General features: G+C 47.8%; 1 protein-coding gene across 1 annotated transcript; it reads right to left on the bottom strand.

Annotated features, from left to right (window-relative positions):
- Window positions 1-581: 581 nt before the first annotated feature.
- On the bottom strand, window positions 582-25,953 carry ALAD (aminolevulinate dehydratase). The gene is made up of 12 exons (XM_044306650.1): window positions 25,870-25,953; window positions 19,075-19,203; window positions 18,951-19,001; window positions 17,038-17,134; window positions 10,855-10,990; window positions 10,512-10,595; window positions 10,335-10,423; window positions 9,280-9,335; window positions 8,524-8,611; window positions 8,275-8,361; window positions 1,456-1,585; window positions 582-1,067 (listed from the first exon to the last, which is right to left on the bottom strand). Exons 2-12 carry the CDS (start codon window positions 19,185-19,187, stop codon window positions 1,006-1,008), a joined length of 993 nt encoding a protein of 330 aa, XP_044162585.1. The 5' UTR covers window positions 19,188-19,203; window positions 25,870-25,953; the 3' UTR covers window positions 582-1,005.
- Window positions 25,954-25,969: the final 16 nt, after the last annotated feature.

Here is a 25,969-nt window from a genome sequence, read left to right as displayed (position 1 = left end):
AATCGCACCGCATCCGCACTTGTTTGCGATTTTCACGCAGCTCCATTCGCTTCTATGGGTCCTGCGCTGCATGAAAAACGCACAATATAGAACATGCTGCGATTTTCACGCTACGCACAAGTAATGCGTGAAAATCACAGCTCATGTGCACAGCCCCATAGACATGAATGGGTCCGGATTCAGTGCGGGTGCAATGCGTTCACCTCACGCATCGCACCCGCGTGGAAAACCCGCTCGTGTGAAAGGCGCCTAAAGAATTTGCCATCATGAAGAGAGGGTAAGGATGGGCTGTTAAAAATCTGGTGTGATCAAGGAAAGAAAAATCGGCGCAATATTAATAAATCAGACATTTAGCAGCTTTCATTTTTATTTTATAAACCGAGCCCCACACAGAGTCGGCCATCTTGGTCACGTATGAGCCGCAAATAGGAGAAAACCGGAACACAATGCGGTAAATGAATACTATGAAGACGCTAAAAGCAAACCTTAAAATCAATAACAATAAAAACTTTATTTAAAAAAACAATGACATCCAAAACTGATCTTTAAGGTCCTGGATGTCCTTTCCTTATTTTTTTGGGGGGGGAAGGAGGTGAGAAAACACAATTCTTGAAGGGAAACTCTTCTAATAACCGGGAGCTTCCCATGGTAATCGTGGACTAGGGGTGTCAATGAAGAATCTGCTCAGGCGGTTGCTTAGCAACGGGTGACTACTCTGGGTCTGCACACTATTGTACAGACCTGGTGTAGTCACTCACAGATCACAAGTACTGGCGGTGTTCATTTAACACTGGCGGTCGGCGCTGCCAGAAAGGGAGCAAGATGGCGACCAGGACACAGATCTCATATTGTGCCATTGGCACCCAGTATGAAGGGGTTAATGGTACTCTTAGTGCAAGTCTATCATAGCGAGACTATCCCAGTACAATCTGGATCTGAGCGCTGAAGCCCTGGCGTCGGATCTCTAGGCTGCACATGGATCCGGGTACGTGGGTTCTGTCCACCTCACAGTTCCTTCACCCACTTGAGGAGTTCCGGGGTGTAATAGGTGATGATGATGTCAGCGCCTGCAAGAGAGGTAATCAAATCATTCAGTGCATCGGGGAACATATGCAAGCTTTATTTTTACAAAAAATAGCGCCACCCATGTCCACAGGTTGTGTGTGATATTGCAGCTCAGCAACACTTCGCTGTAACAGAGATGAAATACCAGGCACGGCCTGCAGGGAGGTGTGGCGCTGTTGGTGGAAAAAATCTGGATGACTTCAGCAAATCCGTCTACGTATCCAGTGCTACATCCCCTTGCTCTTGTACCGCTGCATTACCAAGCAGAGTCTGGCAAAGCTGGATAGAACAGCAGCTAGGTGGCAGTCACCAAGTTTCTCCAAAACAAAGATATATCCAGGACTCAAAAGTTTTTGAGGTCACGGATCATAAAATGTCCATTATACTCACCCGCTCTCCTGAATCCAGTCATGGCTTCCAATACCGCTACCTTGAGGTCAAAGGCTCCGGCCTGTGCTCCGTGCCACAGCATGGCATACTCCCCCGACACGTGATACACGGCTAGCGGGAGGTCAGGGTGCTGAAATAATGGAGGTGGGACATATAAGCTCCATGAAAACAACATTGCTTACCGGTAATCGTTTTTCTCGATACCCATGACGGCACCCAGTGCGACTCAGGACCTCCCATCAGGACAGGAAACCTGAGAAGATAAAAAGGACACACCTCCACCCAACACCAGTGGAAGAAATAAATTGTTCTCCGGAGAGAGTGATAAGGGATTAAAGACCCCCCTTTTTTTTTTTTTTTTTTTATATATATATATATATATATTTTTTTTTTTTTTTTTTACAAATCTATATTACTTCATATAGACCTGACTGATATCCTATATATATATATATATATATATATATATATAATCTTTTATATAAATATATCTGTACATATATCCGTATACGGGGAGGGAACTATCGGGTGCCGTCATGGGTATCGAGAAAAACGATTACCGGTAAGCAATGTTGTTTTCCCCTCACCCATGACGGCACCTAGTGCGAGATAGACTATAAGTAGAGTCTAGGGGGGGGGCCACAGCTTGAAGGACCTTCTCGCCAAACGAGGCGTCAGAATGGAGATGTAACCTATAATGTTTGAGGAAGGTATGAGGGGAACTCCAAGTAGCTGCCCTACAAATCTGAGCTAAAGACACATCAGCCCTTTCCGCCCATGAGGTAGACACCGACCGAGTGGAATGGGCCCCGAACCCAGAAGGAGGGGAAAGACCCAAGGCGATGTAAGCCTTCGTTATGGCCTTCTTTACCCATCTGGCAATAACCCCGCGGGAAGCTTTTTTACCCCTATTCCCACCTAGAAACTGGACAAGAAGGTTCTCGTCTTTCCTCCAGGAAGCCGTAGCATCAAGGTATATTATCAAGCATCTTCTAACGTCCAAGCAATGAAAACTTCTTTCCCTGCTATTGGAAGGTTTAGGGAAAAACGAAGGTAGCACAATGTCCTGGCTCCTGTGGAAATCCGAAACCACCTTGGGAAGGAAGGAAGGCAGGGGCCTGATCACTACCTGATCATCCTGTATGATAGTATAAGGTGGATGTGCTGAGAAGGCCTGGATTTCCGAGATCCTCCTAGCAGAGGTAATTGCCAGGAGAAAGGCCATTTTTATGGACAGGATGTCGATTGGGATTTCTAACAAGGGTTCAAAGGGTTTATCCGTTAGGGCTGTCAAGACCCTGTTTAGGTCCCATGGGGGGGGAAAGAGGTCTTACGGAAGGATGGATTCTGGCCGCGGCAGAAAGGAAACGTCTGACCCAAGGATGGATTGCTAACCGGTAGTCGAAAAAATAGCTCAAAGCCGACACCTGGACTTTTAAGGTGGAGGCCTTGAGTCCCTTGTCTAAACCTGCCTGTAAAAAGTCCAAAACTTTAGGTATCTCTGGAGGGCTAAATGGATCAGGGCTGGACCCTAGAAAGGAAGTAAAGATATTCCAAACCCTATTATACTTCCTGGCCGTTGTAGCTTTCCTACTGCCTAGAAGGGTGGAAACAACTTTGTTAGAAAGCCCTCTCCTCAACCAGATGTCCCTGTCAGACTCCACACTGCCAACTGGAGAATCTCCGGATTCGGATGGCATACAGGCCCTTGGGAGAGGAGGTCCTCCCTGGGAGGGATCATCCAGGGGGGGCCTCTGGCTAGATTTAACAGGGTGGAGTACCAGATTCTTTTGGGCCATTTCGGAGCTACCAGGATTATAGAGGCTCCTTCCCTCCGTACCTTCTTCAGTACCTGTGGAATTTAGAGAAATAGGCGGGAAGGCATAGCCGTGTTCCCGGCTCCAATCCTGGGCCAGGCTGTCCACTGCTGTAGGACTCTCTGTGCGATTTAAAGAGAAGAACCTCTCCGTCTTTCTGTTCTTCCGGGTAGCAAAGAGGTCTATAGTTGGGGTCCCAAACTTTAAGACAATCTGGGAAAAAACTTCTCCGTTCAGACTCCACTCTGCCTGACTGAGTTCCACTCGGCTCAAAAAGTCTGCCACCGTGTTCTCTTTTCCCTTCAGATGCACTGCTGATATGAGCAGGTTCCTGTCTTCTGCTATTTTGAAGATTTCCTGGCAGAGGAAGATCAGGGATGGTATCTTTGTTCCGCCCTGGTGATTTATATAGGCCACCGTCGTCGAATTGTCCGAGTAAAAGACCAGCCTTTTGTCTAAGACTTCTGGAACTGCCACTGTTAGAACTCTTTCTACTGCCTTGAGTTCCTTGTAATTTGATGTGCAGGCTCTGGTTCTTAAATCCCATCTTCCCTGCCAATAATTCCCATCTGAATGAGCCCCCCAACCCCACGGACTGGCGTCTGTAGTTATCCGTATGGGTTCTATGAAGGACCAGGGCATTCCTGTCGAGAGATTTTCCTCGGATGTCCACCATAGGAGGGAATACCTTGCTCTGGAGGAGAGATTAAATTTTTCCTCTAGCGTCTGTGGAAGACCATTCCATATCTTTAAGATAGCCCACTGTAACGATCTTGTGTGAATCTGAGCAAACGGTACGGCGGGAATCGTGGCCATCAGGTGCCCCAATACTGCCATCGCCTCTCTGATGGAGCATCGGAAGGAGCGGAAAAGTATCCAAACATGTTCCTTTGTTGAAATTACCTTCTTTGGAGGAAGGAACGTTTTCTGGGCTATGGAGTCCAGCTGCATCCCTAGAAATATGCAATTTTGAGAGGGGGTTAGGCAAGATTTTTCTCGATTGACCTTCCATCCCAGATCTTTCAATAGGGAACACACCAGAACAAGATCCGTCTGTAACTGTACCTTTGTCTGGGCTATGAACAAAAAGTCGTCCAGATAGGGTACCAACACTATCCTGGACAATCGGAGGAAAGCCACCATCTCCGCCACAACCTTTGTAAAAATTCTCAGGGCTTGTGAGACCCCAAACGGGAGGGCCCTGTATTGAAGATGTAGAAGCTGGCCCTTTACTTGGACTGCCGTTCTCAAATACTTTTGGGAGGAGGGATGAATAGGGATGTGGTAATAAGCATCCTCTAAGTCTACACTTGCCATCCAGCAGTCCTTGTATAGTAGGTCTATAGTTGTCTTTATAGTCTCCATCCGGAATCTTTTGTATTTCAGGAACTTGTTCAAACGTTTTAGATTTAAAATCATCCGAAACGTCCCATTGGGTTTCCTTACCAGAAAGAGTGGGGAATAATACCCCCTGCCCTCCTCTTCTATTGGAACCTGACAAACGACTCCTTTGTCCAATAACAACTGAACCTCTGCCTCTAACACTGTGGACTTTAAGGGATCTTTCGGAGTTGGAGTGCGGGTGAAGAAATTTTGGGGGTAGGAGAGGAATTCTAGTCTGAATCCCTCTGCTATCCCTCCCAGAACCCATTTGTTCTGGGTGACCCCTGACCAGGCCGGGAGGAAGGATGAAAGTCTTCCCCCAACCTGGAGACTGGCGTCATTGCTGCTTATCTTTTTTATCTTGGGTTTTGAAAAGGAAGCCGCTAGATTTCCTCTGAAAACGATCCCTCTCCTTCCTATCATAGGGCTTGCCCCTCTGCCTTCTAAAACTCTGCTGGGGCCTACGAAAAAAGGGGGGCTTCTGAGGGACAGGAAACCCCCTTTTTTTGTCGGAGGCCTTCTCCAGGATGTCATCTAAAGATGACCCAAATAACCTGTCGCCCTCACACGGAAGGGCACAGAGTCTGGCCTTGGATCCCTGGTCACCCTTCCAGGATCTAAGCCAAATAGCTTGTCTAGCCGCGTTTGTCATAGCAGAGGCTCTGGCGGAAAAGCGCATCACATCAGTGGAGGCATCCGTTAAAAAATCGGCTGCTTTTGCGAAGGAGGGGAGAGAGGCTAGGAGCTCTTCTCTAGGCCTTTTTTCTTTAAGGTGTGTTTCTAGCTGGTCAATCCATAGTCTCAACGACCGGGAAACCCAAGTGGCTGCGACTGCCGGCCTGAGACAGGCGGCCGACGTCTCCCAAGCCCGCTTAAGATATATATCCGCTTTTTTGTCTAAGGGGTCAGAGAGACAACCTAAATCATCAAAAGGGAGGGCAGACTTTTTTGCAATCTTGGCAACTGGTGCATCCACCGTAGGGGCCCTATCCCAGCTTGAGGACACTTTTTCTTCGTAAGGGTACTTTCTTTTAACCGAAGAGGGTATGAAGAACTTTCTGTCGGGATTTTTCCACTCCTTTTTAATAATCGCCTGCATGCTCTCATGTACAGAAAAAACTCTATGTCTCTTAGGGCCTAAAGCCTGGAAGGCCTGATCCGCAACCGATCTGGACTCCTTAATGTCCTCCAATTGCATAGTCGCTCGGACCGCTTTCAGTAACGGCTGAGTATCATCAGGGGAAAAAAAGGACCTCCCTGAGTATTCCTCGTCCGAGGAGTCCAAATTACTGGAATCTAGCTGTCCAGATTCTCTGGCTTCACTATCGGACGAGTCCCTTTCCCCACTATCATATTCTGTGGCTTTATCCGGGGATCTGGCACGGCCTTTACTGAACGCCTTGAAGGACGCTTTGATTAGGGACTTCATAGATTTTGTAAGGGTCTTGGACTGTTCCGCTACCAGCTTGTCTATACAAGCTGTGCACAGAGACTTCTGATAGGATGCAGATAGAGCCGTTTTACAGTCTGCACACTCCTTGTGTTTGGACTTGGCGGATGACTTTTTAGGAGGCTTTGGGATCTAAGACAGAAACACCATATTAGTAAAAAAAAAAAGGAACATTCTCACCAAGTGAATTTTTCCTCTCCCCGTCCTTAGGACCAATACCGGACTTGGAGGCCTCAAGGGGTCCAGGGGATCAGCGCGTCCCTCTGTAGGTTCCGACATGCTTCAGCTCTATCCTACTTCAGCACAAGAAACTGTGCCCCGCTGGCTGCCTGCACCTGCTGCCGTATTTATAGATTTAAAAGACGCGCCTCGGCCTCACTTCCGGGTCCTGCCGTCGGGAGAGAGCCCCGCCCCCTCCTACGTCATCAGCCGGCCCCCTGAAGGACGGCCCCGCGCATGCGCATAAGCGCTTAGACGCGCGGGCGCCATCTTTAATCTGGGCATGTCGGCGTGGGGAGCCGCCTGAACACGGCCACAGCGGCTCGGCTCCCCGCAGGACCGGTAACGAGTGCGGGAGCAGGCAGACTTGTGGGGAGCGGCTTCCGGCACGGCCACAGAACTACCGCTCCCCAGGGATAGGTCTTCCCACGGCCAAGCCACAGACCCCCCCCAGCGCTGGTTCCTCTTAAGGTATGTCCTGCAGTGATCTGCTGTGCTGCTTCTCAGGAACTCCCATCCCGGAGGACAGGAAACCTGAACTGGTGTTGGGTGGAGGTGTGTCCTTTTTATCTTCTCAGGTTTCCTGTCCTGATGGGAGGTCCTGAGTCGCACTGGGTGCCGTCATGGGTGAGGGGAAATCTGCTTCTATCATTACTGGAAATGACGTGTAGCTTTATCATCATGAGTTGACATTTTCAGGTCCAGAATTCTGCACTGATTAATTTAACAACGTCTTTCTGATACAAAGCTCCGAATCCCCTGCACAGGCAGGTTTTATGATACAATTCTGCTACCTGCAGCCACCTCTAGAGGGAGCTTACTGTATAATGTGTTCAGTGTGCAAACTGTGTGCAGTGAGCTCCCTCTAGTGGTGGCTGCAGGCAGACAACATGCAGTAAGCTCCCCCTAGTGGTGGCTGCAGGCAGACAACATGCAGTGAGCTCCCCCTAGTGGTGGCTGCAGGCAGACAACATGCAGTGAGCTCCCCCTAGTGGTGGCTGCAGGCAGACAACATGCAGTGAGCTCCCCCTAGTGGTGGCTGCAGGCAGACAACATGCAATGATCTCCCCCTAGTGGTGGCTGCAGGCAGACAACATGCAGTGAGCTCCCTCTAGTGGTGGCTGCAGGCAGACAACATGCAGTAAGCTCCCCCTAGTGGTGGCTGCAGGCAGACAATATGCAGTGAACTCCCTCTAGTGGTGGCTGCAGGCAGACAATATACAGTAAGCTCCCCCTAGTGGTGCCTGCAGGCAGACAATATGCAGTGAGCTCCCTCTAGTGGTGGCTGCAGGCAGACAATATGCAGTAAGCTCCCCCTAGTGGTGGCTGCAGGCAGACAGTATGCAGTGAGCTCCCCCTAGTGGTGGCTGCAGGCAGACAATATGCAGTGAGCTCCCCCTAGTGGTGGCTGCAGGCAGACAATATGCAGTAAGCTCCCCCTAGTGGTGGCTGCAGGCAGACAGTTTGCAGTGAGCTCCCCCTAGTGGTGGCTGCAGGCTGACAGTTTGCAGTGAGCTCCCCCTAGTGGTGGCTGCAGGCAGACAGTATGCAGTAAGCTCCCCCTAGTGGTGGCTGCAGGCTGACAGTTTGCAGTGAGCTCCCCCTAGTGGTGGCTGCAGGCAGACAGCATGCAGTAAGCTCCCCCTAATGGTGGCTGCAGGCTGACAGTTTGCAGTGAGCTCCCCCTAGTGGTGGCTGCAGGCAGACAATATGCAGCTCCCCCTAGTGCAGGCAGACAGTTTGCAGTGAGCTCCCCCTAGTGGTGGCTGCAGGCTGACAGTTTGCAGTGAGCTCCCCCTAGTGGTGGTTGCAGGCTGACAGTTTGCCGTGAGCTCCCCCTAGTGGTGGCTGCAGTGAGTAGAACTTTATGAAGTAACTCTATTGCCATGCTTTTCAGTATCTGAAAATCTGAGCTCCTTAAAAACCTTACAGGTGAAGACGGAGTCTTACCTTGTCCTTAACTTCTCTAACAAGGTCCAAATACGGCATTCCAGGCTTCACCATCAACATGTCGGCACCTTCACGTACATCACGGTCCTGTCCAGGTGAGAAAGCATGGTGAGAAGACTATGGGTGTAGTAGTCCTAGCTTAAAATAAAAAAACATGAAGTACAAAGAATCCTCATCTATCCGCCGTTCACTATATTCACTGTAGGACCCCTGTGCCCAGATCGGGATAAATATGGTCACCCTCCTTACCACCGCCCTGCTGGCCAGTCCTCTTGCACCAGGAGGTAACTGGTAACATTTCCGGTCTCCGAACGCAGGTTTGGACTGAGCCGCGTCTCTGTAATTGAAAGGGAAAAAAGAAAATATATATAATTTATAAAAATGACAACAATCGACCCTATGACAACACTGACGGAACATGCTTTTATATTAAACCCAGCGCCGATTGTCTCTCTGTTCTAGAGCCCAGCTACTCCAGTATAAAGTCCACCACCTCACAGCTGGGACGCCTTCCAGACTCTTAACCCTTTATGCCTTGGAGAGGTTAGACTGCTGCAGGCAGCAGAGAACGGATAGAAGAAAATCTCACTATCTTGGGGCCCGGTCCTGTAATTACGTTCCTGACACCTCACAAACCAGTTTGCCATGTAATAATATAGAGCAGGCATCTCAAACTGCGGCCCTCCAGCTGTTGCAAAACTACAACTCCCACAATGCCCTGCTGTAGGCTGATACCTGTAGGCTGTCCGGGCATGCTGGGAGTTGTAGTTTTACAACAGCTGGAGGGCCGCAGTTTGAGATCCCTGATATAGAGAATCATCGTCAATGTGACCTGTGCTGCTCAAAAACACCTCTCATATGCCACCGCCGAAGGCTTTCTCCCTTATCCCCCTCTCTAGAGAGAATACGTGCACATCTGGCCACGTGCATGGTGGGAACGCGGAGGGACAGCTGACCACATATGGCCGACAACTATCTAAACCATACGGCCAGCTTTACACATACCTGAATGGGCCGTAGAAGCAAGAGGCAAATTTTGCGCTGTAACTCAAGACCGAAACCTGGGTTATAAAAGAAAATATATATATTACTATTAATATTCATCATTAATAAATTCTATTTAAAATCCCCTTAAAGGGGTTGTTCATCCCTGGGGGCCTTTTGGTGAGACCGGTGGAGGGAATCATACCTACCTGATCCCGGCCTCTGCTGCACATCTGGGGTTTCCTCACGTCAACATCTGGCCGCTTCGGTGACGTGTCCGCCAGTGTCAAGACGCATGGAGGACATGTCATAGCAGTAGCCACGTTGATGGATGGAGACCAAAGAGGTAGAAGGAAGCAAAGGAGCTGGAACCTAGTGGCAGGGATCAGGTAGATATGCTTCCCCCCACTGGTCCAGGCCATGCCAGGGGTCTGCCCAAAAGGGGCTCTAGAGTGAACAACCCCTTTAAAGGGGTTGTGCCAACATATAAGCATATCCCCTATCTACAGCAAAGGGGATAAACATCTGGTCGGTGGGGGTCCCACCCCTAAGACCTCCATCGAACATGATAAGGGTCACGAATCCCCCAAATGAAGGAGTGGCAGTCGAGCACGTGCGCTGCTGCTCCATTTATGGGACTACTGGAGACCCGGCAGTCCCATGGAGGATGAATGGAGCAGCAAGGTCCACTGCCACTCCATTCACTGGGAGGACTTTAGAGGCCGGATCCCCAATGATCAGAAGCATATCCACTATGCTGTAGATAGGGGATATGTTAATATGTGGGCACAACCCCTTTAGATAGGTTGCCTGAGATTTCTCCAGATACGACGCCGCTCTTGATCACAGGCTGTATCTGGTATTGCAGGTCAGCCCCATCACTTGACAACCGTGACGTCTGAGGCCAATCATTGCAGGGGGGTGTCAGCAGTAGGTCGCAGTTGACACCCACTGCGGATGGTGCTGGCACAGCATCTCTGCCGTCATAGTGCAGTGTGGTGCACCCATGCAGTCTTATTACTGTGCAGTGCGGGAAGGGTATGACCCAAAATGCGTGGGATAGAACACAGACTCACCTTATTCCCCAAGTCATTGGATATTAACGCCTTCTTAATGGCTCCAATCCTCCCATCCATCATATCGGAGGGCGCAACCACATGACACCCTGCGGCACAGAACAAGAAATGGGGTCTGAAAACACAGTAAGGGAGGACGGAAACCTAAGAGATAAAATAAAGGCGTCTATATGTTACCTGCACGTGCATACGCCAGAGCTACCTCGGCTAGTCGCTGACAGCTGGCCTCGTTCTGGAGGCTGCCATCTTCTCGAAGGATTCCTACAGGAACCAAGGATGTGTGAATTATACAGCAGAGACCGCTCCAACCCACCCTGCACCATCGCTCTGATCCCTGGTGCTTTTCAGGATTAGAAAACATGGCTGCTTTCTTCCAGCAACAGACTAGAAACCTGTCCATGGTTGTGTCTGGTATGGCAGAAGCTGCAATACCACCTACGACCTGTGGACAGGGGAGGCGCTGTTTTTGGAAGATGTGGACATTGATTCTAATCCTGGACATCCCTAGGCCTAGACTCACCACAGTGTCCATGGGAGGTGTAAGGACACAGGCAAACGTCACAAGCTATGAGCAGCTGGGGAAAGAGACTGCGGATCTCCTGGATAGCCAGGATGGCCGGTGTGTCGTCTGCGTCAGCTGCTGATCCTCGATCATCCTGAGAATAGAAAAGGATGGTGTGTGATTGGTGGAGGTCCGATGACTGCAAGAACAAGGGAGTCCGGGTGTCCCCCAAATAAATGGAGCACCAGTCTATCTATGGGACTGCTGCAGGGTTTCAGGGACCTCCATTCTTGTCATCGTAGGGGTCCCAAGGACCCCCATTCTTGTGATTGTAGGGGTCTCAGTAGTCAGAACCCTCCTGATCAGATCCTGTGGATAGGTGATAACCTGTTATGTTTCCTTTAACCACTTCAGCCCCGCTAGGTGAAACCCCCTTCATGACCAGGCCACTTTTTACACTTCGGCACTACACTCCTTTCACCGTTTATCGCTCGGTCATGCAACTTACCACCCAAATGAATTTTACCTCCTTTTCTTCTCACTAATGGAGCTTTCATTTGGTGGTATTTTATTGCTGCTGACATTTTTACTTTTTTTGTTATTAATCAAAATGTAACGATTTTTTTGCAAAAAAATGACATTTTTCACTTTCAGCTGTGAAATTTTGCAAAAAAAACGACATCCATATATAAATTTTTCGCTAAATTTATAGTTCTACATGTCTTTGATAAAAAAAAAATGTTTGGGCAAAAAAAAATGGTTTGGGTAAAAGTTATAGCATTTACAAACTATGGTACAAAAATGTGAATTTCCGCTTTTTGAAGCAGCTCTGACTTTCTGAGCACCTGTCATGTTTCCTGAGGTTCTACAATGCCCAAACAGTAGAAAACCCCCACAAATGACCCCATTTCGGAAAGTAGACACCCTAAGGTATTCGCTGATGGGCATAGTGAGTTCATAGAACTTTTTATTTTTTGTCACAAGTTAGGAGAAGTTGGGGAATGTGTTTTGGGGTGTCATTTTACATATACCCATGCTGGGTGAGAGAAATATCTTGGCAAAAGACAACTTTTCCCATTTTTTTATACAAAGTTGGCATTTGACCAAGATATTTTTCTCACCCAGCATGGGTATATGTAAAATGACACCCCAAAACACATTCCCCAACTTCCCCTGAGTACGGCGATACCAGATGTGTCACACTTTTTTGCAGCCAAGGTGGGCAAAGGGGCCCAAATTCCAAAGTGCACCTTTCGGGTTTCGCAGGCCATTTTTTACACATTTTGATTGCAAAGTTCTTCTCACACATTTGGGCCCCTAAATTGCCAGGGCAGTATAACTACGCCACAAGTGACCCCATTTTGGAAAGAAGACACCCCAAGGTATTCCGTGAGGGGCATGGCGAGTTCCTAGAATTTTATTTTTTTTGTCACAAGTTAGCGGAAAATGATGATGTTTTTGTTTTTTTGTTTTTTCTTACAAAGTCTCATATTCCACTAACTTGCGACAAAAAATAAAAAATTCTAGGAACTCGCCATGCCCCTCACGGAATACCTTGGGGTGTCTTCTTTCCAAAATGGGGTCACTTGTGGCGTAGTTATACTGCCCTGGCAATTTAGGGGCCCAAATGTGTGAGAAGAACTTTGCAATCAAAATGTGTAAAAAATGGCCTGTGAAATCCGAAAGGTGCACTTTGGAATATGTGCCCCTTTGCCCACCTTGGCATCAAAAAAGTGTCACACATCTGGTATCGCCGTACTCAGGAGAAGTTGGGGAATGTGTTTTGGGGTGCCATTTTACATATACCCATGCTGGGTGAGAGAAATATGTTGGCAAAAGACAACTTTTCCCATTTTTTTATACAAAGTTGGCATTTGACCAAGATATTTTTCTCACCCAGCATGGGTATATGTAAAATGACACCCCAAAACACATTCCCCAACTTCTCCTGAGTACGGCGATACCACATGTGTGACACTTTTTTGCAGCCTAGATGCGCAAAGGGGCCCAAATTCCTTTTAGGAGGGCATTTTTAGACATTTGGATCCCAGACTTCTTCTCACGCTTTAGGGCTCCTAAAAAGCCAGGGCAGTATAAATACCCCACATGTGACCCCACTTTGGAAAGAAGACACCCCAAGGTATCCAATGAGGGGCCTGGCAAGTTCATAGAAAACATTTTTTTTTTGCATAAGTTAGCGGAAATTGATTTTTTTTTTGTTTTTTCTCACAAAGTCTCACTTTCCGCTAACTTAGGACAAAAATTTAAATCTTTCATGGACTCAATATGCCCCTCAGCGAATACCTTGGGGTGTCTTCTTTCCAAAATGGGGTCAGTTGTGGGGTGTTTGTACTGCCCTGGCATTTGAGGGTCTCCGCAATCATTACATGTATGGCCAGCATTAGGAGTTTCTGCTATTCTCCTTATATTGAGCATACAGGTAATGAGATTTTTTTTTCCGTTCAGCCTCTGGGCTGAAAGAAAAAAATGAACGGCACAGATTTCTTCATTCGCATCGATCAATGTGGATGAAAAAATCTCTGCCAAAAAAAAAAAATGGAGGGGAAAGGCGTCTGCCAGGACATAGGAGCTCCGCCCTACATCCATACCCACTTAGCTCGTATGCCCTGGCAAACCAGATTTCTCCATTCGCATCAATCGATGTGGATGAATAAATCATTGCCGGGATTTTTTTTTTATATATATATATATACATACAAAGTGCTTGCCAAAGCATAGGAACGCCGCCTCCTCCTCAGCTCGTATGCTTCGGCAAACGTATCTGTCACTGCAGAGGAGAAAATCCCGTCTTGCAGCGCCGCATACACCGACTTGTGTGTAATCTGACAGCAGCGCAATGCTTCTGTCAGAATGCACATCAGTGCTGCAGCTAGTAGATCGGTTGGTCCACCTGGAAGGTAAAAAAAAAAAAAAAAAAAAAAAAAAAAAAAAAGAAAAAACCAGGCCGCAACGCAATAATTTTATTAACTTTGGAACAGAACATGTAACTTTAACTTTTGGAACTAAACATTAACCTGTTTGCTTACCTGTTTTTTTTTTTGTTTTTTTACCTTTATAGAACAAACCTCTCCTTCCCCATGGGTCAATGTGCAAAGCACAAATCGCCCAAAGATGTGGCGAAGTGCGTTATGCACTTTGTCCCATGTGAAAGGAGACGTTTGCAGCAGCAGTGAGTGAATGGGCCCTAATAGCCCTGTGTGCCTGTCCTGGTGAGATGATCCCTATGCTAATAGTGTACCTGTGAGTGGTACTTCCGGAAACACTCTCCAAAGCATAGGGCAGGGTGGTCCGGACAGTCAGGACAGAAATACCGGGTGTCACGCCTTATTCCACTCCTGCTACAGACACGACATCTTTTTCGGGGTGACTGTTGGGTTGAGGTACCAGGAACGACACTGGGGAAATGTCGCTCGTGTAGACGGCTAACTACACTGGTGGTTGGGGCCACGGAACCTCCTGGATACAGGAGGTTCTCGATGATCTCTTCCTGAAATTTGAGGAAGGATCCAGTTCTCCCAGCCTTACTGTAGAGAACAAAACTATTGTACAGAGCCAATTGAATTAAATATACAGACACCTTCTTATACCAGCGTCTGGTGCGTCGGGAAACTAAATACGGAGACAACATCTGGTCATTGAAGTCGACCCCTCCCATGTGGAGGTTATAGTCGTGGACTGAGAGGGGCTTTTCAATGACACGGGTTGCTCGCTCAATTTGTATTGTCGTGTCTGCGTGAATAGAGGAGAGCATGTAAACATCACGCTTGTCTCTCCATTTCACCGCGAGCAGTTCTTCGTTACACAAGGCGGCCCTCTGCCCCCTTGCAAGACGGGTGGTAACAAGCCGTTGGGCGAAGCCCGCGCGACTAGTTCGCGCGGTACCACAGGCGCCAATCCGTTCTAGAAACAAATGCCTAAAGAGGGCCACACTTGTGTAAAAATTGTCCACATAAAGATGGTACCCCTTGCCGAATAAGGGTGACACCAAGTCCCAAACTGTCTTCCCACTGCTCCCCAGGTAGTCAGGGCAACCGACCGGCTCCAGGGTCTGATCTTTTCCCTCATAGACCCGAAATTTGTGGGTATAGCCTGTGGCCCTTTCACAGAGCTTATACAATTTGACCCCATACCGGGCGCGCTTGCTTGGGATGTATTGTTTGAAGCCAAGGCGCCCGGTAAAATGTATCAGGGACTCGTCTATGCAGATGTTTTGCTCTGGGGTATAAATATCTGCAAATTTCTGGTTGAAATGGTCTATGAGGGGCCGAATTTTGTGGAGCCGGTCAAAAGCAGGGTGGCCCCTGGGACGGGAGGCGGTGTTGTCACTAAAGTGCAGGAACCACAGGATGGCCTCAAAACGTGCCCTGGACATTGCACCAGAGAACATGGGCATGTGATGAATCGGGTTCGTGGACCAATATGACCGCAATTCATGCTTTTTTGTCAGGCCCATGTTGAGGAGGAGGCCCAGAAAAGTTTTAAGTTCGGAAACTTGGACTGGTTTCCACCGGAAAGGCTGGGCATAAAAGCTTCCCGGGTTAGCGGTGATAAATTGTGTGGCATACCTGTTTGTTTCGGCCACAAGTATGTCTAAAAGCTCCGCAGTCAAGAACAGCTCAAAAAATCCCAGGGCCGAACCGATCTGAGCCGTCTCAACCCGAACTCCAGACTGGGCAGTGAAAGGGAAAACTACAGGTGCGGCTGAAGTTGGGGACTGCCAATCAGGGTTTGCCAGCACCTCTGGGATTCTAGGGGCTCTACGGGCACGTCTTTGCGGTGGCTGCGACGGGGTCACTACTGCACGTGCCACCGTACCAGCTTCAACTGCCCTTCTGGTGCTCGCTACTTCACCAGGTTGTACGGCAGTGCTGGTACTAGGTCCAGGGAGGGCTGGGCTGCTGGTGTATGCCTCACCACGTAATCCGACAGCACCAGCCCCACTCTGCTGCTCTTGAAGCGGATCCTGCGCAACCTGCGGTCTAGCGACACGGGGCCGGGTACGCCTGGTGGTATCAGGGACCTCAGCCTCCTCGTCCGAACTTTGGGTCAGACTGCCACTGCTTTCTACAGGTTCGTATTCTGACCCGCTGGATTCATCAGATGAGGGTTCCCACTCCTCATCCGACTGGGTCAGAAGCCTGTAGGCCTCTTCAGAAGAATACCCCCTGTTAGACATGTGGGCAACTAAATTTAGGGGTATTCCCTGAGACTACCCAAGAAAAAAAAAGCAAGCCTGTCTTACAAAGGGGAGGCTAGCGAAGTACCGGAGGCCGCTGCGGTTGATAAAAAATATCAAAACTGATTTTTTTATCGCCGCAGTGCGTGTAAAGTGAATGTGCAGTGATCAAAAAAAAATTTTTTTTTGTCACTGCGGTGGGGCGGGTGTGGGCGAACGCACGTGTGGGCGACCGATCAGGCCTGATCGGGCAAACACTGCGTTTTGGGTGGAGGGCGAACTAAAGTGACACTAGTACTATTATAGATCTGACCGTGATCAGTTTTGATCACTTCCAGATACTATAAAAGTACAAATGTTGATTAGCGATACGCTAATCAGCGAATAACGGACTGCGGTGCGGTGGGCTGGGTGCTAACTGATCGCTAACTACCTAACCAAGGGACCTAAACTATACCTAAAACCTAACGGTCAATAACAGTGAAAAAAAAAAAGTGACAGTTTGCACTGATCACTTTTTTCTTTTCACTTGTGATTGACAGGGGCGATCAAAGGGGTGATCAAGGGGTTAATTGGGGTTCAGGGGGGTGATCAGGGGGGTGATCAGGGGCTATAGTGTAGTGTTTGGTGTACTCACTGTGAAGCCTGCTCCTCTGCTGGATCCAACCGACGAAAAGAACCAGCAGAGGAGCAGGCAGCCATATAACAGATCATATTTACTAATATGATCTGCTATCTGGCACTTTGATTGGATTTTTTAAAAATCAGCAACCTGCCAGCCACGATCATTGGCTGGCAGGTTGCTGACGAAATACTTCTCGAAGAAATGCCGGCGCGAACTGCGCACGCGCGGGCGCATACTCGCGTCATCTCGCGTCTCGCGAGATGACGCGTATATGCGTGACTGTGCGCCAGCCTGCCACCTCCGGAACGCACATGTGCGTTAGGCGGTCCGGAGGTGGTTAATGAGTAAAATAGAAAAAAAGGACTAGGATCGCCATTACCTTTGTGACATTGCCCGGGACACCAAAGATCAGAACGCACTTCAGGCCATCCTCCACCAAGGGGCGCAGCTTCTCCTCCAGCTTGTTCACTCCATATCTGAGAAGACAAGTACAAAGATCTGCATATACCAGTATACACGTGTCATGTCCCACTACAGATGAATGAGGACATTACCATGTGGTTCCATATCAGAGCCAAACAGCCCGCTCCTGGCTCCAGAAGTCTTATCTGGGAGGGAGGAGAGCAATGTGCACACACAGCAGATATCGTCTCCTGCCCTCTACAGCCGGCGCAGCACGAAGATTGACCCTGACCTACAGAGCTTACAGTCCAATTCCATACATTTATTATACAGGGTTCTCCCTTTAACTTTTGGCAGTATAGATTTGTGAGCCCAACCTACTGGAGCTCAACAAAGGTGCCATAGAGCCTGGTAATGCGATCGACCCACTCAAAAGCATCTTTCCATAACCTGGAATTTCGAGCACAGAGCTACACGGGGAAAGTCCTCATCTCATCACCTCATATATATATATTATATAGTTTAATTTATGTTCTGTATTATACTCCAGAGCTGCACTCACTATTCTGCTGGTGCAGTCACTGTGTACATACATTACTTATCCTGTACTGATCCTGAGTTACATCCTGTATTATACTCCAGAGCTGCACTCACTATTCTGCTGGTGCAGTCACTGTGTACATACATTACTTATCCTGTACTGATCCTGAGTTACATCCTGTATTATACTCCAGAGCTGCACTCACTATTCTGCTAGTGGAGTCACTGTGTACATACATTACTTATCCTGTACTGATCCTGAGTTACATCCTGTATTATACTCCAGAGCTGCACTCACTATTCTGCTGGTGCAGTCACTGTGTGCATACGTTACTTATCCTGTACTAATCCTGAGTTACATCCTGTATTATACCCCAGAGCTGCACCCACTATTCTGCTAGTGCAGTCACTGTGTACATACATTACTTATCCTGTACTGATCCTGAGTTACATCCTGTATTATACTCCAGAGCTGCACTCACTATTCTGCTGGTGCAGTCACTGTGTACATATATTACTTATCCTGTACTGATCCTGAGTTACATCCTGTATTATACTCCAGAGCTGCACTCACTATTCTGCTGGTGCAGTCACTGTGTACATACATTACTTATCCTGCACTGACCCTGAGTTACATCCTGTATTATACTCCAGAGCTGCACTCACTATTCTGCTGGTGCAGTCACCATGAACATACATTACTTATCCTGCACTGATCCTGAGTTACATCCTGTATTATACTCCAGAGCTGCACTCACTATTCTGCTGGTGCAGTCACTGTGTACATACATTACTTATCCTGTACTGATCCTGAGTTACATCCTGTATTATACTCCAGAGCTGCACTCACTATTCTGCTGGTGCAGTCCCTGTGTACATACATTACTTATCCTGTACTGATCCTGAGTTACATCCTGTATTATACTCCAGAGCTGCACTCACTATTCTGCTGGTGGAGTCACTGTGTACATACATTACTTATCCTGTACTGATCCTGAGTTATATCCTGTATTATACTCCAGAGCTGCACTCACTATTCTGCTGGTGGAGTCACTGTGTACATACATTACTTATCCTGTACTGATCCTGAGTTATATCCTGTATTATACTCCAGAGCTGCACTCACTATTCTGCTGGTGGAGTCACTGTGTACATACATTACTTATCCTGTACTGATCCTGAGTTATATCCTGTATTATACTCCAGAGCTGCACTCACTATTCTGTACCTTCGCAGCTGAAATCTTCCAGCCTAAAGTTCTTATTCCATGGGGAATACAAGTGTTTACATGTCAGGAGGTTATAGTCCTAGGTATAAAGTTACATTAGTCACGAGTCAGCGACTACTTACCTAGCTTGCCCCGGCAGACTGTTGATCGGCTCCACCGCATCAGCATTATCCCTGTAATATAAATGTACAGTGAGGTATAACGTACAATACAACCACAAGATGGCGATCACTAGACGCCACTCACGTGATGAAGATGGGGTACATGAGATTGGAGGCATTGAGGCTGGTCGCCGTGGTCTGCCAGGCCCGGAGGACGGGGTGAAAGTACCCACTGTGCAATATGGAGTCCACCGACATTCTGTTCGTAAAAGAGCTGTAAACCAGAAAGCAAAAATTGTGAGGGGATGGACTGTTCATTACAGCTGTATGAATAAAGTTTTCAGAAAATGAAAACACAATAGTTGCTATGGGCAACCACTCCTGCCCTTTTTTTTTTAATGAATTTTATTTATACAGTCCAGTAATACCGGAGGCCTAATATAGTAAAAAGTGGCAATCAATTTTGTCCCTTCTTCAATAAACTTTATTTATAAAGCCCCACAATGGACAACATTCATGTACGGATGATTCTCCCATTGCAAGGACAAGAATATGACCCTGAATCTGAGAAAGACGGTAGATTATTCTGGTTTATCGGACATACAAGGTCGAGAAGAGACCTTTATCTAACACAGACAATCCGTTTAAGACTAAACATTTGTACCTCTTTCCCTTCTCCTAAAAAAATAAATTTACTCCTTTTTTTTTTTTATAAGGGAAGAACCCATTCTAATAAATTATTAGCGACTCCCTTCTATACATCTGGTTCCGTCTTTTGCAAGGTTTGTCATCTAGGGACACCATAGCCATATGTCCTCCACCTGAAAGGAAGCAAGAAGCTGGACGCGTCCCGATATTGGAATGATTTTATTTTATTTTTTAAATAAACATGGGTTCATCTCCTCCCCATCCAACCACGGATTCATGCCGCAGTCACTACCCCTTTTATATCTGTGGTATTTGGAAAGATGACAAGTGATGCGTCCGCGGGGCGAGCTGGACGGGCGGCTCCTCAGTAGATTTGCCATCAGAGGTTACAATGTGAAGGTCTCAGATAAGAGAAAGGCTGAGCGCGGGGACCGGCACTAATGGAGGGAGAGCACAGGTTTCATCAGGGGGGATGATAATAATGGAGGCCATTATATAAACGAATGCAAAATGTATAAAAATGGCGCCTACGCCCAGGATTACATTCCTAGCTGTGTTGTAAAAGGATACAAACCCCAATCAAAATAAAACTACTACGACCACACATGTAACTGTAGTAGATATGGGGGCACTTCATCGCCAGTCTTCCACCACAGAATGCTGAAGCACCCTGTGCCAAATTTAAAGGGGTAGTCCCATCTTGGAAATTGGGGTCATGTCGCTAGGATATATACACACTACAGAAGACAGTATACTGTATATATACTACAGAAGACAGTATACTGTATATACACACACACTACAGAAGACAGTAAACTGTATATATACTACAGAAGACAGTATACTGTATATACACACACACTACAGAGGACAGTATACTATATATATACACACTACAGAAGACAGTATACTGTATATATACTACAGAAGACAGTATACTGTATATACACACACACTACAGAGGACAGTATACTATATATATACACACTACAGAAGACAGTAAACTGTATATATACTACAGAAGACAGTATACTGTATATACACACACACTACAGAGGACAGTATACTATATATATACACACTACAGAAGACAGTATACTGTATATATACTACAGAAGACAGTATACTGTATATACACACACACACTACAGAGGACAGTATACTATATATATACACACTACAGAAGACAGTATACTGTATATATACTACAGAAGACAGTATACTGTATATACACACACACTACAGAGGACAGTATACTATATATATACACACTACAGAAGACAGTATACTGTATATATACTACAGAAGACAGTATACTGTGTGTATAGATACACACACTACAGAGCACAGTATACTATATATATATATACACACTACAGAAGACAGTATACTGTATATATACTACAGAAGACAGTATACTGTATATACACACACACTACAGAGGACAGTATACTATATATATACACACTACAGAAGACAGTATACTGTATATATACTACAGAAGACAGTATACTGTATATACACACACACTACAGAGCACAGTATACTGCCATGGCTTGGGCAAAGAAGTGGCAGATGAGGTTTAACACTGACAAATGTAAGGTTATGCACATGGGAAGGAATAATGCAAGTCACCCGTACACACTAAATGGTAAAACACTGGGTAACACTGTGGCGAAACCAACCTCGCCACTGGGTTTTGGAGAGGACTGTTTAAAAGCCTCTTGCCTCAGGATTATGGCCCATAGTAACTGTAAAGGAGAAGACAGACCGGCCGCACAGCTTAAATCTGTCTGTAGAATTGTATTTTATGTTATTATGCGTTCGGTTAAATTGTATGTTATGTGAGGGCACCCAGATAGCTAATATCATTGTATTTGTGTATTCTGAGTGCCATTCACCTAATGATATGCACTCAGACTTGAGCTATCTGGGGATATGTTAAATGTCTGTGTTTGCTGTGGGGGTGTGCCATTGTGTGTTTGGGTGGTGATTCCTGTCCTGTTGTCTCCGCATGTGTATTGGTGATCTCCCCTTTGTCCTGAGAGATAATTGGATTGTGTTCGGTCGTCTCCGGGACAGAGGGGAGGAAACCATGATGCATTGTGGGGATATGTTGTATCTGTCCTGTATCTGCAAAACCTGTAATAAAAACCAGGCTGGGTGTGCCAGCACTTCAGACCACTGCTAGACCCTCAAGACGGAGCCTTGTCTCGTTATTGCGGGATTCCCTATATGCTGTTAGAGACTGATTGCCAGGAGTGTAAGCCGATTGGATGCTTTTCCTGTTCGTCTGCTGGCAGCTATCTGCGAGGTTCCAGTTTGGAGTGCTATTTTGTATCCAGTTCGGGAGGTTGGTGTTCTGCAGTAGCTGTGCCTGTCTCTCAGAAAGGGGCATATCGCCTAAACGGATCTTAACCCCTTGTCTGCCGAAACGGTGCCGTTACATTGGTGGCAGCAGTGGGATCGTTCCTACAGCCAGAAGGACAGCTACAGGAGACACCATTTCTTTGGATTCTACAAATTTAAGGGCAACGCATGTCTCAGTACAGCGACCCTAAAAGCACCAGGATGGAACCAGCAGTGTTATACGAGGAGGAGGACCTGGATGGCCGGGATGCATTAAGGAAAGGCATCTGGTACCAGGCCCTGGATAATGTACAATACCAGCGAGGTGAGAGTCTCCCCAGTGAAGAGCAGCGGTTGCAGAAGCAAGTGGCCCTGCGGATGTCCTTCCTGGGAGAGCAGCCCCTGGAGGAATGGGTGATAGAACTAGAGCACCGGGTATGGCAGGAGCTATGGCTGGAGGATGCCTACCAGGCGCTCTGGTGGTATATGGCACAGTATATACCCTTGACAGCTGAGCATGACAAGCCAGAGGGAGAGGAGTTTGATGGTCCTGGCTTGTTATGGGAGTCCTTTGCAGAGCCTGACTTCGGGAGCCCTGCACAGTCCAGACTTCAGGACATTTTCTATGAGAGGGAGGCTAGGCATGAGTGGGATGACCCCCATGAAGTAGAGAAAGACCTGGCTCACCTAGCAACCCTGGAGTGGGAACTGGAGCAGGACTACCGAGATCTCTTCCACTCCATTGGGACGGCTCAGCAGGACGGTAAGGTGACAGACCCAGATCCAGACCCATTCAGCTGGGCAGATATTGTAGAGTGTTACTGGGAAGGACCCCAGGTGGCCGGTAGAGATGGGACCGAGGTCTCTCCACCGGTCCTGCAGGGAATTGGGAGCCTAGTCTCCATTCCCCAGTGGCAGGCTGAGTTACAGGGGGCAGAGGTAGTCGTTCCTGCCCCCCAGCAGCAGCATGATTTTTTGGGAATTGGGAGCCGTGTCTCCATTCCCCAGCGGCAGTGTGAAATGCAGGGAGAGGAGAGCAACGGCCTCCCTCCCCAGCGGCAGGCTGAGTTACAGGGGGCAGAGGTAGTTGTTCCTGCCCCCCAGCAGCAGCATGATTTTTTGGAAATTGGGAGCCGAGTCTCCATTCCCCAGCGGCAGATGGAGTTACAGGGGGCAGAGACAGTCGGTCCTGTCCCCCAGCGGCAGAGTGTCCTACAGGGAATAGAGAGCCCAGTCTCCTTTCCCCAGCAGCAGGACACTGTATTGGGAGCGGAGGCGGTCGGTCGCCCTCCCCAGCGGCTGGAAGTATGTATGGGAGAGGAGCTCGTTACCCCCTCTCCCCAGCGGCAGCTTAACGCACCAGGGGGAGACAGTAAGCCCCACAACAGGGCAGATGGGACCGTGGTCTCTGCACGTACAGCACAGGGGGTAGAGACAGTCGGTCTCCCCCTCCAACAACCAGGCTCCCACCAGGCTTCTTCCGTGGTAGCGCTGGCACCAGGGCAGAGTACTGCTGATCCCTGCCCACAAAGCAACCTCCACTCCAAACCAGGGAGCAACACAGAGACCGGGAGTACCAGCTTCCAACATAACTTTGGTGGATTCACTGGACAGAGACAGGCTACGAAATTCAGCAGGTCCAGTATTGGGTTGTGGGTGGGCTGCCAGACTAACTCAGGTACCGACCGGCGTGAGGTCAGGTATCTGGTTAGTCTTCCCTGGGGGGGGGAGATGTGTGGCGAAACCAACCTCGCCACTGGGTTTTGGAGAGGACTGTTTAAAAGCCTCTTGCCTCAGGATTATGGCCCATAGTAACTGTAAAGGAGAAGACAGACCGGCCGCACAGCTTAAATCTGTCTGTAGAATTGTATTTTATGTTATTATGCGTTCGGTTAAATTGTATGTTATGTGAGGGCACCCAGATAGCTAATATCATTGTATTTGTGTATTCTGAGTGCCATTCACCTAATGATATGCACTCAGACTTGAGCTATCTGGGGATATGTTAAATGTCTGTGTTTGCTGTGGGGGTGTGCCATTGTGTGTTTGGGTGGTGATTCCTGTCCTGTTGTCTCCGCATGTGTATTGGTGATCTCCCCTTTGTCCTGAGAGATAATTGGATTGTGTTCGGTCGTCTCCGGGACAGAGGGGAGGAAACCATGATGCATTGTGGGGATATGTTGTATCTGTCCTGTATCTGCAAAACCTGTAATAAAAACCAGGCTGGGTGTGCCAGCACTTCAGACCACTGCTAGACCCTCAAGACGGAGCCTTGTCTCGTTATTGCGGGATTCCCTATATGCTGTTAGAGACTGATTGCCAGGAGTGTAAGCCGATTGGATGCTTTTCCTGTTCGTCTGCTGGCAGCTATCTGCGAGGTTCCAGTTTGGAGTGCTATTTTGTATCCAGTTCGGGAGGTTGGTGTTCTGCAGTAGCTGTGCCTGTCTCTCAGAAAGGGGCATATCGCCTAAACGGATCTTAACCCCTTGTCTGCCGAAACGGTGCCGTTACAAACACTGACATGGAAAAGGACCTAGGAATTTTAATAAACAGCAAACTAAGCTGCAAAAACCAGTGTCAGGCAGCTGCTGCCAAGGCCAATAAGATAATGGATTGCATCAAAAGGAGCATAGATGGCGGTGATGAGAACATAGTCCTACCACTTTACACATCACTAGTCAGACCACACATGGAGGACTGTGTACAGTTCTGGGCTCCTGTGAGCAAGGCAGACATAGCAGAGCTGGAGAGGTTCAGAGGAGGGCAACTAAAGTAATTACAGGAATGAGGGAATTGCAGTACCCTGAAAGATTATCAACATTAGGGTTATTCACTTTAGAAAAAAGACGACTGAGAGGAGATCTAATTACTATGTATAAATATATCAGGGGTCAGTACAGAGATCACTCCCATCATCTATTTATCCCCAGGACTGTGAGGAGGGGACATCCTCTGCGTCTGGAGGAAAGAAGGTTTGTACACAAACATAGAAGAGGATTCTTTACGGTAAGAGCAGTGGGACTATGGAGCTCTCTGCCTGAGGAGGTGGTGATGGGGAGTTCACTATAAGAGTCCAGGAGGGGCCTGGATGTATTTCTGGGGTGTAATAATATTACAGGCTATAGCTACTAGAGAGGGGTCGGGGATCCAGGGAGTCATTCTGATTGGAACGGGAAGGAAGTTTTTCCCCTAAAGTGAGGAAAATTGGCTTCTACCTCACAGTTTTTTTGTTTTTTTCCTTCCTCTGGATCAACTTGCAGAATAACAGGCCGAACTGGACGGAGGGAGGGCTTTTTTAAGCCTTATATACTATGGCGCAGACTAAAACTCTGCCGGAAAACTGTTGTAACCCGTTCAGCACCAATGATATTCCTTTCGCCCGATAATCCAGAAATCTAATAATCCGGCACAGCGCTGAGGAATTCCACACGACTGGACGCAGGCGACCAAACGGTCTATTAATCTGACACAGGATTTATGAAACTAGTTTGTTAATCCAGAAAACCTGAAATGCAGGACAGGCGTCTGATAATCCGGAACCCACGGACGCCTTAATAAACGGAATTTTACGCACAGTCAAATAAACGCAATGCATCGTCCTGACTGCGCGCGAACCAAGGGGAACAATTACTGGGGTCCATGGCTGATCACCATGGTAACGGGATTTAAAGGGATTGTCCATTTCAGCCAACCACATGAAGGTATTGGCGAGATGCGGCTTCTCACGGACAGCCCATCCCCCCGACCCCTAATAAATGACACTATTGTGAAATGCCTGTATGCGCTGCTGCTGTGACACTGCACTTTCCCTCGCAGGGGTTAATAAAGTTTGTCTTATGTTATAATGCATCCCCCATGACGCACTGCAAGGTGACACAGTTGCAAGGACATGCATAGAGCAGTGTATACCCCGCCGTACACGGAGAGCCCCCGGGTCACTCACCCTCGCCCTGCAGCAGATCACAGTCCTCTGCTCCACTGACTCACATGTCACCCACACACAACTACCCCGGAAACTGCCTGCGGCCCGCCCCCTCATTACC

The sequence above is a fragment of the Bufo gargarizans genome, chromosome 9 (assembly GCF_014858855.1).
Source record: "Bufo gargarizans isolate SCDJY-AF-19 chromosome 9, ASM1485885v1, whole genome shotgun sequence".
Taxonomy (NCBI): Eukaryota; Metazoa; Chordata; class Amphibia; order Anura; family Bufonidae; genus Bufo; species Bufo gargarizans.
The sequence above is the reverse complement of the archived record's forward strand: the minus strand, read 5'-3'. Positions and strand labels throughout refer to the sequence as shown.

Coding starts and splice junctions, on each gene's coding strand:
- ALAD (XM_044306650.1), bottom strand. CDS start 19,187: ATGTCGGTGGACTCCATATTGCACAGTGGGTACTTTCACCCCGTCCTC. Junction 10,991..17,037: donor TCCCGGGCAATGTCACAAAG/GTAATGGCGATC, acceptor TTCTATTCTCAG/GATGATCGAGGATCAGCAGC. Junction 10,424..10,511: donor TCTGGCGTATGCACGTGCAG/GTAACATATAGA, acceptor TCTGTGCCGCAG/GGTGTCATGTGGTTGCGCCC.